The 14,416-nt window shown below is 36.9% G+C and overlaps 1 protein-coding gene across 5 annotated transcripts in view; it reads left to right on the top strand.

Moving 5' to 3' along the window:
• pde8b (phosphodiesterase 8B) overlaps positions 1-14,416 on the top strand; it is a 102,143-nt gene that overhangs the window by 9,109 nt on the left and 78,618 nt on the right. The window contains exons 1-2 of one of the 5 annotated variants that reach the window (XM_088629622.1): positions 461-1,329; positions 1,434-1,613. The exons of 1 other annotated variant lie outside the window; for it this stretch is intronic. Coding sequence is in view for 3 of the 4 variants with exons in the window: in XM_088629618.1 (XP_088485744.1) it covers positions 1,332-1,613 (282 nt within the window). In the remaining variant the exon portion in view is untranslated. Of the gene's footprint in view, positions 1-458; positions 1,614-14,416 lie in introns of those variants that run through there. 3 more of the 5 variants (XM_088629620.1, XM_088629619.1, XM_088629618.1) reach the window with 3 other exon arrangements.

The raw sequence follows: 14,416 nt of genomic DNA, 5'->3' as shown, positions 1-14,416 counted from the left end.
GGTACAGAAACATTTTGCACAGATATATTGTATATTTATTTTGAAATTCAGACTGTAATATGCTTCTAAATGTACTGTATGTTCGTTTAGTACAGTCTTGTTTGTTTGCTTAGGCTGTGATACAATCTACTGTAAAACATTATAAACACAGTTGTGATATTGTAGTACTGAAGCATATTATGGTTGATTAACAAACTGTAGATGTTTATACAAATAACCCTCCTGTTTGGTATTTTTGTTTGTGTTGACGTTTGCTACATTTGTTCGTTGAAAAAATAGAAAATGGCATCCAACATTATTCCACAGGTCCACGATAAGGATGACCAATAACCTTTTCCTTTTTAATGAAAACTGCAGCTGTCGCAAATAGCAATAGGTCCATATGACTACATTTTGCCAGTGCTTTTATATATGCGGGGTTTCGCAGTGGTTGTATTGATATCCTTGTGAAACCATAGAAACGGTTGGAGTGGTAGTGGAGAGGGGGCGATGAGGTCAGCAGACTAGAGTCCTGGAGCTGGGTTTAACCTCAGGCTCAGAGGATGTTGTGGGCTCATTGAAAATCAATCAGAAAATAACACCATATCAAGGAGGTAATACAGCTTGCGTCTGAACCAACAATGCATAATTAATGATTCCGGACTCTGATTCTAGCACAGGCGTTAGTGCTTGAAGGCTGTATCACTGAAAGGAGACGAATGCAAGACCGGTTGAAATTGGCAGTCTGCAGACGAGACGAGAAGCCTATCCAACTGTATAGTGACTTGGAAGTTAAAGGATTTTAAATGAGAAATACTGTTTAAAGCAACAGCGACCGTTTGAGATATTTTTTCCAGGAGGGATTTAAATTAAGGAACACACGAATAAAATATGTGAAAAAATGAAATAAGATGTTAGAAAATTAACCATATCGGCGTGTGGATTTCAGTATCATCGTTTCTGGTTGAAAAATTATTTTTAAGAAAATGCGACGGCATTTGAATGCACTACCGAATGTTTTTTTCAGCTGACAGTAGAAAGCAAACACTGTAGGATAGCGACAGTGAAGGCAGAGCCTAATGGAAATGTATATGAAGACCTCGGAGTACAAGAATTAACGGGACAGAAAAGAGGGGTTGAAATATCGGGGCGAATTGGCAGTATTGTCCCCTTTATGTGTTTAAATGCACAGAGGGGAAGAAGAAGGGGGAGTTGAGATAGGGAGTAGCAAAAGCAACACTTGAAAGAAGGGAGAAAACAGTGGCAGTGGGGAAATAGCAGAAGACTCGAGACAGCGCAGCAATCGGATTCATTAATCTGAGCTCTGGGCTGCGCAGGGAGCGTTGAAAGGTATGGGCTGCGCTCCCAGTATTCACGTCTCTCAGAGCGGGGTGATCTATTGCAGGGACTCGGACGAGTCCAACTCCCCCCATCAAACCACGACTATCTCGCAGGGTACCGCGGCTACTCTGCACGGCCTCTTCATCAAGACCGACGCGGCTGACTCCATCCCATCAGTTCTCGCCTACCAGAGCAGGCACACACGGACCAACTCTCGCCGGGACCGCAGAGAAAACAGCGGAGGACACAGCTGCATTGAGGCCGAGACACAGACAAGCCAAACGAGCGTTAAGGTAATGTATGGGCGCTAGTGAAATCAATGGCTTGTACCGAATCACAATATAAAGCTGATTATTAAAAAGTAACTGGTATAACTAGTCTGTGGAAATGTGGATAATATTCGCACTAAATATAGTACAGGATTCATTAAACATGAATGGTTTCTTATATAAGTTATATTTGTATTTCAATGTAGGAAATATGGTACAACCATATAAAGAAACACCTGTAATTTGGAATATAGTCTTTCTAAACCATTATACACGAGCCACTACTAAACAGATGGGCGAGTAATGTCAAGGGATACTTTAAAAATAGAAGTTGAAACTTTACACGCTGTTATTTTCCACTTTGGCATACTGTATCTCTCGGTTATTTTTCGCACCGAATGTTCTAAATTGTGAAGAATATTTATCTCCCCCTCCCGCTCTCTTTAAAAATGAAACATTGTAATCAAACCTAAGGTATACTGTAGCTATTTCTTAGACTTAAATGGGTTAAATCAAATCTGCAGAGCAATTTTTAACATAGCAAAAGTCAGTCCTGGCAATGAAAAGTCAAAAGGCCAAAGAATATTGTTTTCTACGCAGTCTTTCATGTTCGATAAAGTGAATTGCAGGTTGCAGTATAACCCTTGCGTTATGGGGAGGGAGAGGAGGGGTTAGGGGTTATACCATCCAGGGAAAATTTTAATAAACAGAGTAGTGTCATATTCTTCTAAAATGTAATTAACAAAATGTATCCGTAGCTTCAATTTTGTTAAAGTCGTCCAGAAGATATTAAGACACCTTTGTTCTTGGAATTCTCAAATTTATATGCAACACCTTTACACATTTGATGGGTGTGTGTATAGTAGGCTAATAATTGTAATTATTTTTGTGTTCTCTTGTTTACACAAAAAAAATGTGTAAAAATAATTTGTGTAATTCGTGACTGCATTAAACTGTTAGATCGTGATCTATCCTACGTCAGCATGCTTTATACTAATCTCAAAACCATTTGAGCAAACATCATATGCAATGTTGTGTACATTACAGTTACAATCTATCATCTTATGAAAACTAAGCTTGTGTGCCTATCTTTAGCCTGTAAATGGACATTATGTACACATCGAAATATGTCCACATATAACTTCTTAGCAGCCAGCTCATTTTGTCATATTGAAAGGCTTTCCTGAAATGTGACTCAATTACTGTTCCCAGGACATGTATCTCTAATTATTGTCATATTTTTTTTTATTTTCTTGAAAGAAAGTAGAGCAGACTGTTAAAGTCATCTGCATTTTCAGAAATGCCAAATGAACCACAGCATATGAAGAAGCCTTTACACAAAATCTGTTAATGCAGGCTCTATAAAACATGCCACATACTTTTTACATTTTTATTTTGGTTTTTCCTGTTTTTATGAAAAACATTTTCATTTTTCTGTACATTTGTTATAAGTCTTTAAAATTATGATCAGAACCACTGTCAAAGTAATACTGTAGCAATAAACACACGGTGTTGTACTTTTGAAAATAAAACTAAGAGCTTTTCTCAGATTTATGCATAAAAATGGTTAATTTATAAATTACTGCTATGAAAAAAGTGTCTGCAGTTTAGTTGTTGTTAGTTTTGTTTTGTTTTGGATTGTGTTTCTAATTTTAATGCTTGTAAGGACAACATGGTATAGGTTTGAAATAAGGACTTCTAACTGTTGAAGCGATACCTTTCACATTTCCATTTTAAAATCTTTACTGTAGCTCAAAGGAGGTGCTGTTAGGAAGCAATTATAAGTTCAGATACATTATTAAATGCTGTGAATGCATGTTATTGGTTACTGCTTAAATAATTTCAAAGTATAACTTGGAAATATTCTAAAATACACAAGTATCCTCTATACTCAGAATATGACCACATTGCAGACACGCATAAAACAACAATGTGTGTGTTCGTATACGCCAATGTAAACACAATTCAAGTCACAAACAACACAATTACTGACAATATATGAAATAAACCAATAGTGTAAATTAAACACTGTTAATGTATTATTAACTAAACCACAAAAGGCTTTAGTAACACAATCTGAATGACTGATAAAACACAACCAAAGGTAATTGCTATGATATTTTAGGATGTAACAATACTTCAAAACCTTGTTGAGATTATCACTCATTGAATAGATTTTTGGAAAGGGAGGTGTCAAGACCACAGACATATTTTATTTTCAGAGGAACATTCCAGTTCTACTTTCTTTACGTCAAACAACATAGTTTTGATCATTTAAAACCACAGTAAGAACAGAGCTTTTCTGCTTCTGTCATTCAACAACAGCAGCTTTCTGCAATCTACTAGCAAGGTGGAAACTACAGTACATTTCTTTGGCTTGTGCTACTTTCAATGTACGACTAAACACCTTTTTTCTTTTCTTTTTTAAGGATGTTGTTAGTCATATTGTAATGAGAAAAGGCTGATAGTTTGTTTAGTAGAATGGAGTAGTGTCTTCTTAATAAAGGCACATGTGACCAATGTTTAAAATGTCATACAGTACAACACAAGAGATCTAAAAATACAATGAGTACATTAGAGGACTACTCTTCTGACATAGTAGTTGCTATGAAGAAATGCACGAAGATGAAAAACAAATCTAAAGTATTGAAGACCTTTTCCTTAATTAAAACAAATTATTTGACATACTGTCGTGCACATACTGTACAGAATATGTATCAGTTCATTGTTGTATAATTTAAAAAAAAAGAAAGTTGCATTAGCTTTATTACGCTGCAAAACAAAATCTTGATATGTAACTGAATCCAGTTACATGTCAAGAGTGATCAGTTCTTGTTTTCTTAGACCAAACAAAATGAAAAATTGTGTAATATTTCATGTGCTGCAGTCTGGTATGCACAGATTACTGCCAACATTTTTAGTGTCCTTAGTGAATTAAAGTCTGCACAAGTGCAAAATGTAACAGTTAGGATAATGGATGTTTACTGTCTTTGTATATTGAATATTATATATTCGTCTTTTCCTTGGTTTGGTTAGATTTCAATAGAAGACAATAGAAATAGCTGGTGCATGAAGCTAATGCACTCAGTTAATTGAATATGGGTTTATGTTTACATATTAGCACAATTTCCTATATATCCATCCATTTTCTAATAGCTTTATCCATTTCAGGGTCACAGGGTTGCTATCTTGGCAAGAAACGGGCACAAGGCAGGGTACACCCTGGACATGATGCCAGTCCATCTCAGTGCACACACACACACACACTCACACACACACCCACACACACACACACACACACACACACACTCACACCAGGTCCAATTTTACCAGAAGCCAGTTAGCCTACTAGCATGTCTTTGGACTGTTGGAGGAAACTGGAGCACCAGGAGGAAACCTATGAGAACACAAGGAGAACATAGAAACTCCACGCAGAGATAACCCCAGGTCCTGAAACCAGGGCCTCAGTGCTTACCACTGTGGCACCGTGCCACCCTGTTTCCTATTTATGTCATAGTGATTTTTGGTACTGTCACCTGACCAAATACCTCTTCTTCAAAAACTAATTGTTTGAATAAAAATAGACTGGGAGAACCATACATTCAACTCTGTAACTGATGTGTTTGGAAGAAGTGAAAAATACTGGAAACATTCCCAAAAATGAAAGACATGAGGTGTGATGTGCAAAGGAAGATATACTGTATATAAAGACTATATCAATTTCCATGACCATCACCACCATCCATGTTATTGTGAAAACAGTTCATGTACCCAAACCCAATGCCATTAATATATATATATATATCACAACACGTACCTAGGAATTTCCCCAAAAAAACTGAATAGATCTCTACATTGTGGTGACATTCTGATTACCAAAACACCAACTTATTGTGTAGCTTTTACAACACCAATGGAAAACACAATACAGAACTCATGACTGAGCTCTGTTTTATAGAAATAACCCGGTACTGTTTTTGCCAGAATGAGTAAATTAAAGTGAAATGTAATAAATATTCATTATATAGTTTCAGGCTGGCGGTGTAAATGTTACAGATTAAGAAATGTTAATCAAATAACAAATAATAACATTGTGTAATAAAAATAGTATTATTTATAGACTGTGTTGCTGAACTATTAATGATTTCAAAGCCTACTTTAAAAATCCATCAATCTATTTTCTAACTGCTTTCTCCGATAGCATGCAACATGCGTAAGGCAGCACACACCCTGGTTGAAACACCTGTCCACCGCATTCGTAGCGGTACAAGGTCCATGTCAACTAGAGTTTTTAATCAGTAACAAATATGTATTAATGGCGAAGTACAGTGCTCTGTATCCCAAAAATACACTGTCCCATCCAGAGAATAGTCCCACCTTAACCTCCAGAACAGGCTCCGGGTCGTCATAGCCTACACCAGGAATGAGCGGCTTTCTGACAATCGAAAGATGGGTGAAAGGGGCGCAGTTATACAGTACACAAAGATTATAATAGTTTGTGTTAAAACATAGGACATTTTTCCTTGCGTGGGTTTAGGCAGTTTCTTTAGTAATGATTCCATGTAGACTTTGATGATTGCAAAGTTCTTCTGTCTTTCTATAGTTGAATTTGTCTCATTTGTAGTTTTAACTATAATGCGCAAAAACATTGGTATCATGGGAGAAAGCACAGAACACAGAATCTACAATATGTAGCAGACACATGCACAGATATGAATATGGCCCTTTGTAATTTCTTTTTGTCATGTGATGGTTCTCAGTTGTTTACAGTATGGAACTCATTGCATGGCAATATGTATGCATTGGTGCTTAAGTGCAATATTCTCTTAGGGAGCCTGTACTGCTGTTAACATTCTTACAGCATATGCATTGTCAGACAAGAGCATAAAAGCTTCAGTGGGGTGTCAGAGAGCGGTAAGCTGTCAAATAGTGGTAGAAAATGTTCTTTGGCTACCCAGGGATTCTCAGTACACATGCAGATTATTGTTACATCATGAAGGACAACACACTACAGCCATATAGGATTTATGATCTACTGTTCATGAATCTTTTTTTTCTGTGCATTTACTGCAGTATTAAAGAAATGAGTGCTATGGTTACATTTTTATTACAAAACATGCACTATTTACTAATACTACTATTTTATTTTATCTAGTGCCTTCATCTCGAAGCATCTTATAGAAGGTGTGAGAATTTATAAGAGCAGCAAATTACAAAATAAGGAAATAAGGAGCGCAACTGGTTAGAGGTGCTGCAAAGATACACGGTCTTTAGAAGACAGATTAGGAGTAGGTCTGAATCTTGCCAGGGATCCTGCTGGCAACCTACAATGGGGAACAATTCTGAACATTTATCCATCAAAAACAACACAAGGGGGAGAAAATGGGAAGCTGAAGACAGCTTTCTCAGCTAGTGGAATCGTGTCTATGGTCAGAATCATCTGCAGAGACACGAATGACATGCACCTACAGTGAATATAGGTACAAGCAACTATAGAGCAATTCCAAAACATTTGCACTAGAATGGAAAGGGGAAGAATTTAAAGAAAATCTATAAGGAAAATATATACAAAGCACAGACAAAAATGTATTCCTGGAAAAACAACAAAATGAAAAAAGTCGTGGTAATTAAATGCTCACACCTTAATATGAGTATTATGAGCACTGGATGCAAAAAGCAGGAAACAGAAGAAGCTTCATTAGATTTAGTAAAATTTATTGTTACATTGCTAACAAGAGAATTGTGGGAGTCTATTACAGCATTGAGATAGAGGAACAGAAAAGCTGGCAGATAGGGAGGGGTAGTACTACACATTAAAAACAACATTCTAGTAGAGGATGATAAATTAGCATAAGTCAAGAGTCCCAGAAGCTATATGAGTCAAACAAGTAAAATAATACAAAAGGCATGGTGTTAGAATTATGCTCCAGACCACCAAATTCAAATATAATTTATAATGCAGTCTTATATGATGAAATAAATGAAGAAGTGGTTTTCATGGGAGATTTTAATTTCCCTTGCACAGACTGGGAAAAACTCACTGGGACATCAGCAGCAGAATTTGAAATAGAAGACATGGATATTGACTACCTGCTTAGTGTGTCAGAGCACCTAGTAGAGGGAATGCTTGCATTGATTTAGTCTTTTCTAACAGCACAGAAAATAGATAAGCGAACTTCCAAGAGCATAATAATGGCTACAAATTAAAGGATGGGCCCTGGTTTAAGCCTATCTAGCCTGTTTGGTTGTTAGTAGTTAATGGAATACATCTGGTTGCTCTTCTTTGGACTGTATCAAGAGCAATAACATATTTTCTGTAAGGTGACTATGATCTTAATATGGTATTTTTTAGGTATACTTTAAAAAGGTACAGTTTCAGCTAAAATATTCAAAAGTTATTTCAACAATACGTATGATTCAAGAAAGCAGACTATGAAAGAAATTAATTTAAGAGAGGCAGAACTGGACAGGAAAGACATGTAATTAGCAGAAAATGAATAACAGTAGTTTAAAGAAAAACAGTAACTAATTTAAGAAGTATAATAAACACAAGCAAAAGATAAAGAAGATATTAGAAAGATTGAGAAAGACAATTGAATATTGCAATATTTTTCAGTATTTTATTAGAAGAAGAACAGTACAGAATAAAGTAAAGTGTCCCAGAGATAAAAATGGAAAACATAAGATTACAAGGAAATACTATAGCTGATGTGTTTAATGAATATTTCACTTTGGTGTTTAACAAGGAAGGAACAGACAACATGCCTCAGGCTGAGTAAACACAAAGTCCAATGTTAAATAATATTAGTATAAAAGAGACAGAAGTGTTACAGGTACAAGAAGCACTTATGATAATAAATCTCCAGAGCTTGAGTTCTTGACTTAAGAAAAATAATTCACAGACCATTAACATAACTCTTCCAGCAGTCTTTTGAGAGAGGGGTAATTCCTACTGACTGGAAAATTGCTACTGTAACTCCATAAAAAGGGTTGCAAAACTGAACCAAATAATTATTAAAAATTGTGATGTTATGTCATATTGCATGTGAGGTTATGTAAACAATAAATAGAACTAAACTAGAGGATCATCCTGTATTTTAAAAAAATATTCTAAATTGCTGTCAGCATGGATTTAGAAAATGTAGATCATGTTTAACTACCAGTAATGGATAGAAACAGAAATGGATAGCATATGATTTGTTTATATTTACTGTAGATTTTATGGTTTTCCATAAAGTTCCTCATACAACATTATTTTTCAAATTGCAGGCAACATAGGCATTTGAGGTAATTTGTGTACTTAAATAAAAAAAAAAAGATAAGGGGTAAATGCTGAAATTGTGGGTGTTGTAGTTAGTGGAGTAGCTCAGGGATCTGTATGAGGTCCACCTATGTTCTTAGCTTGTATTAATGATCTAGATTCTTTATAGTTAGTAAATTAGGAGATGTGGAGAATTAGGGAATGTGGAGAGCTAAATAAACAAGTAAAATTATCTGTGGTATCAGGTTTTAAAACAAATTCCAGATGATAAAAGTGCATTTTCAAAAGGCATTTCTTTACACAAAGGTTTGTGAGATTGCTGAACATGTTGTATAGCCATACTGTTTAAGCTGACACTTTTTTTTTTTCAAGAAATGACTGTTGTATCCCACTGCTAAGGGTGGGAATATCCGCAAATCTATAAATTGTAAGGCAGACCCACATGCTGGGTGACAGGCAGAAGAGACAGGAAAAATTACAGGTGGGAACTGTGCAACAGTGCACTGACTAGGGAGGCTGCACAGTGCTACATGCACACAGAAAAGCTTAGCAGTGCTGCAAACACACAGGAGCAGATTTCTTGAGAGTAGTCAGGGTCCAGCGAAGTGAGGGTCAAATACAGGATGACACAGTAGTGAAGCACAAGGGGAGTGTCACATCAGAGATAATGTATTCTAAACCACCTGAAGCAGATGTTGTCATAAATTGTCTTCAGGTGGTCCAGGTCTCCAGTCAATTGGTATCTGTGGCAACCTGTGCTGAGAGACAGGTTGGAGAGTCATGTAACTGGCTGCAGCATCAATGCTAGCTTGCCCTGCTGCACATCAGCAAGGGTGAACACAACAATGGCTGAATAAGATCCTTAGCTCAGTTAGCTACTAGAAAATAAATGTGCTGTATGGGCTGAGAGGTGCCTTCTTATTTGCAGTCTGCCCTATGTTTAATGTCTTCAATGAAATGCCTTTAATATTTTACACAACCATTCCATCATAGTGTTGAGCATTTTAACATACATTTACTGATATTTAACTCCCTACCACTTTTTGATTTTGCAATGTTTTTGTATTCTACTATTTGTGTTGAATTACAACTTGCTGAAATTCCAGTAGCTCATGGTAATGGTATGTAGAAGTAATGGTACATACTACAGGACCTTAGAATAGGGGTCTTCCCTATACTGTGTATCTCATGTGGCTTGCTCCAGTTCCTGCTGTGTTGCAGAATCTGCAAGAATTTTTTTTTTTCATTTATTTTCTGGTATTTGTTCATGGTTCTCTTATGGGGAATAAGTGATTATACCCCACCACCAATGTCTGGTAAGGTACGGAACTAGTAATCTAATTTGAAATACTTAACTGCTTCTGGCTGGGCTATTGCGATAGATGCAAAGTGTGAGGTTAATGTTCTACCAAACACATTTGTATCTTTTGCCATGTGACTTAGTGGCAGCATTCTAGCTTTGATGTGGCACACTGCCTTTTTGCATGGGCCTGCTTGTTCTCTTAAGTGACCACTTATTTACTGTATGTACCACAGGCCTATAAACCTCTTGGTGCTGTATATCACATGAAAATTAGGCTTTAAGTGCAACAACTGATAAGTAGGTTATTTGTATGATTAGAAAAGTAGTCAATATGGAGGAAAATAATGAATTACTGTGTGTGGTATGACTTCCTCGTTCAACACAGTGTTTCTGTTCTTTTAACTCTGTTTAGTGAAGGAGGCTGTAAATTTGTTTTCAAAATTTAAGTCACACGCCAAATCAGTTTAAAATCGTATGAAAAGAAATAGGAATGTTTGCTACAATATTACAAGTGGATTCTGGCCTTATCTGCACAGCAATGGAAAAGTAAACCTTGTGATTTCAGTGGAGGGAATATCTGGACCAAGACAAAATTCATTGAAAGTGCTTTCTAAAAAAAAACCCCACCCCAAATGTAAATTCTGGGATTGTTTTTCCTCTATAATCCATCTATCTTCTAAACTGCTTTATCCAATATAGAGATACTGGTGAGGTTATTGGCTTCTAGGAAAATTGGTCTGGTTTGATTGTGTGCGGCCAGAAAAGAAAATTATTAGTATTAAAAATAATAATATTGCTTGATTTAGATTATTTTGTTTAAAATGTCACTTAAAATGCTTAAGATTGGTAATTCTAGATAAAAGTGAGCGATACAGTATATTAGTGTAAATCCTGCTTGGGAAGTAGCATGGAAAAAACGTATTCTTTTACATTCCCCAAACACCCTTATTTAACCACTAAAAAGTGATTACACGTAATGATATACCACTACCCTGACCACACAAAGTCATATCAAGGAACGTAACTCATTTAAGTGTAGCGTAACTTACTAAACTTTTAGAAAAGGTAGATCAATACAATCGGTAGCTATACAGTACTTTTTCAGTGATTATTTTTTCTTATCATTTCAAATTGGGTGCATTACTAGGCAAGTCACTTTATTTGTTTGCCCATTACAATGATGCATTGCCAGCTCTAAGACTTTGCTGTGCAAGGAGGATGAAGACAGATGATATGAGAGCAGCTGGTAGCTTATCCAGCAAGTGGAGGTGCTGCTACAGCTGCTTACACCTTACACCTTACACCAGCTGCTTACACCTTCATCTGAATCTGTCCTGTGCAAATTCACCAGTACACATTGCTACTACAAACCATTAGCTACTGGTGACAAGTGACATGCCCAAATTTGAGCTGAACGAGTTGTTTACAAGAGTAGCCACTCAAGGTCTTCCTCTGTGGTTATTTTACTACAACACCAATTTCAGTACAACATAAACAGAATTTGATGTTTGGCACTGAGAATGTAAATGGACATTGGTAATCTTGTAGTAGTAGTTCAGGTGGGTAGCTGCGTCAGCATGCGTAGGCTGCAAAGGAACAAGTTATAGGTTTATTCCATGCTGAAAAAAAGGAGAGAGAAAACACAACATTTCGGCCGTGGAGCCTTCTTCAGGTGTGTCATCACACACCTGAAGAAGGCTCCACGGCCGAAACGTTGTGTTTTCTCTCTTCTTTTTTTCAGCATGGAATAAACCTATTACTTTTATCTTGTAGTAGTACTGTAAGACTGCAAGAGTAATTGCAGGGGATTCACTCATTTTTCTAAATACATAAAGTTGTCTCTCTTTTTAATGCAAAAACAAAAGTATGTGGAGTATTTACAATTTACTGCATTTCACGTTTTTTTAATATAGGATTGCTTATGAAATGTAAACCCTAGCACAGCAAACCGATCATACATTGGAATTCATTCTAGTATTCCAAGTTTCCTTTAAGAAATTGAAACATACAGTGCCTTGCGAAAGTATTCGGCCCCCTTGAACTTTTCAACCTTTTGCCACATTTCAGGCTTCAAACATAAAGATATAAATTTTTTATTTTATGTGAAGAATCACCAACAAGTGGGACACAATTGTGAAGTGGAACGAAATCTATTGGATTTTTGAAACTTTTTTAACTAATAAAAAAATGAAAAGTGGGGCGTGCAAAATTATTCGGCCCCTTTACTTTCAGTGCAGCAAACTCACTCCAGAAGTTCAGCGAGGATCTCTGAATGATCCAATGTTGTCCTAAATGACTGATGGTGATAAATAGAATCCACCTGTGTGTAATCAAGTCTCTGTATAAATGCACCTGCTCTGTGATAGTCTCAAGGTTCTGTTGAAAGCGCAGAGAGCATCATGAAGACCAAGGAACACACCAGGCAGGTCCGTAATACTGTTGTGGAGAAGTTTAAAGCCGGATTTGGATACAAAAAGATTTCCCAAGCTTCAAACATCCCAAGGAGCACTGTGCAAGCGATCATCTTGAAATAGAAGGAGTATCAGACCACTGCAAATCTACCAAGACCTGGCCGTCCCTCTAAACTTTCAGCTCAGACAAGGAGAAGACTGATCAGAGATGCAGCCAAGAGGCCCATGATCACTCTGGATGAACTGCAGAGAACTACAGCTGAGGTGGGAGAGTCTGTCCATAGGACAACAATCAGTCTTACACTGCACAAATCTGGCCTTTATGGAAGAGTGGCAAGAAGAAAGCCATTTCTCAAAGATATCCATAAAAAGTCTCGTCTAAAGTTTGCCACAAGCCACCTGGGAGACACCCCAAACATGTGGAAGAAGGTGCCCTGGTCAGATGAAACCAAAATCGAACTTTTTGGCCACAATGCAAAACGATATGTTTGGCGTAAAAGCAACACAGCTCATCACCCTCAACACACCATCCCCACTGTCAAACATGGTGGTGGCAGCATCATGGTTTGGGCCTGCTTTTCTTCAGCAGGGACAGGGAAGATGGTTAAAATTGAGGGGAAGATGGATGCAGCCAAATACAGGACCATTCTGGATGAAAACCTGTTGGAGTCTGCAAAAGACCTGAAACTGGGACGGAGATTTATCTTCCAACAAGACAATGATCCCAAACATACAGCAAAATCTACAAAGGAATGGTTCACAAATAAACGTATCCAGGTGTTTGAATGGCCAAGTCAAAGTCCAGACCTGAATCCAATCGAGAATCTGTGGAAAGAGCTGAAAACTGCTGTTCACAAACGCTCTCCATCCAACCTCACTGAGCTCGAGCTGTTTTGCAAGGAAGAATGGGCAAGAATTTCAGTCTCTCGATGTGCAAAACTGATAGAGACATACCCCAAGTGACTTGCAGCTGTAATCGCAGCAAAAGGTGGCTCTACAAAGTATTAACGCAAGGGGGCCGAATAATTTTGCACGCCCCACTTTTCATTTTTTTATTAGTTAAAAAAGTTTCAAAAATCCAATAGATTTCGTTCCACTTCACAATTGTGTCCCACTTGTTGGTGATTCTTCACATAAAATAAAATATTTATATCTTTATGTTTGAAGCCTGAAATGTGGCAAAAGGTTGAAAAGTTCAAGGGGGCCGAATACTTTCGCAAGGCACTGTACCTGCATTTTGCATTATAGGGCTTGAGTGAGCTTTCTTGATTTAGACTTTGTTAATTTTGTGATGTACCCTATGTGGTACAGTATGTTCTGGTTTTTATTTACCTTCAATTGCTTAATCAAGATAATTGTTTGTTACATTTTTATAATATTAATTCTTAATATTAAGCACTATTTATGGATTTGGCAGGGTGTGATCTAGAGAACTATGGCCTTCCATGATCAGTGTTGCTCAACTTTGAGCTATTCATACAGTGAAATTGTATTCACTTGAGGTAACCTCACTAATGTGGTGCTAAGCCCTTTCAAGCTCTCTTAGTTAAGCTTGAATTGAAGGTACTGATAATTTCTACATCAGTTAACAGGTTTCTGGCCTGTGTTAATTTTTTCCTAGGTTTCATCAAAACATTTTTTCAATCTCCAGATATCATGGTAACAGGAACTTGGTAAAATCGGGGAGCTTAACGCTAAATCCTTTTAGATGGGACTACAGTATGTCTTCTAGAGTGAGTTATCAGCATTTGAAATAAAGACTGCATATTATCCTTCTTAAGATGATAAAAATGCATATGATAGTAATTAAAGACATAACAGCATAACAGACATAACAGCACAAGCCATGATT

Source organism: Lepisosteus platostomus, chromosome 4 (genome assembly GCF_059453375.1).
Source record: "Lepisosteus platostomus isolate fLepPlt1 chromosome 4, fLepPlt1.hap1, whole genome shotgun sequence".
NCBI lineage: Eukaryota > Metazoa > Chordata > Actinopteri > Semionotiformes > Lepisosteidae > Lepisosteus > Lepisosteus platostomus.
This window is presented reverse-complemented; position numbering and strand designations above follow the sequence as displayed.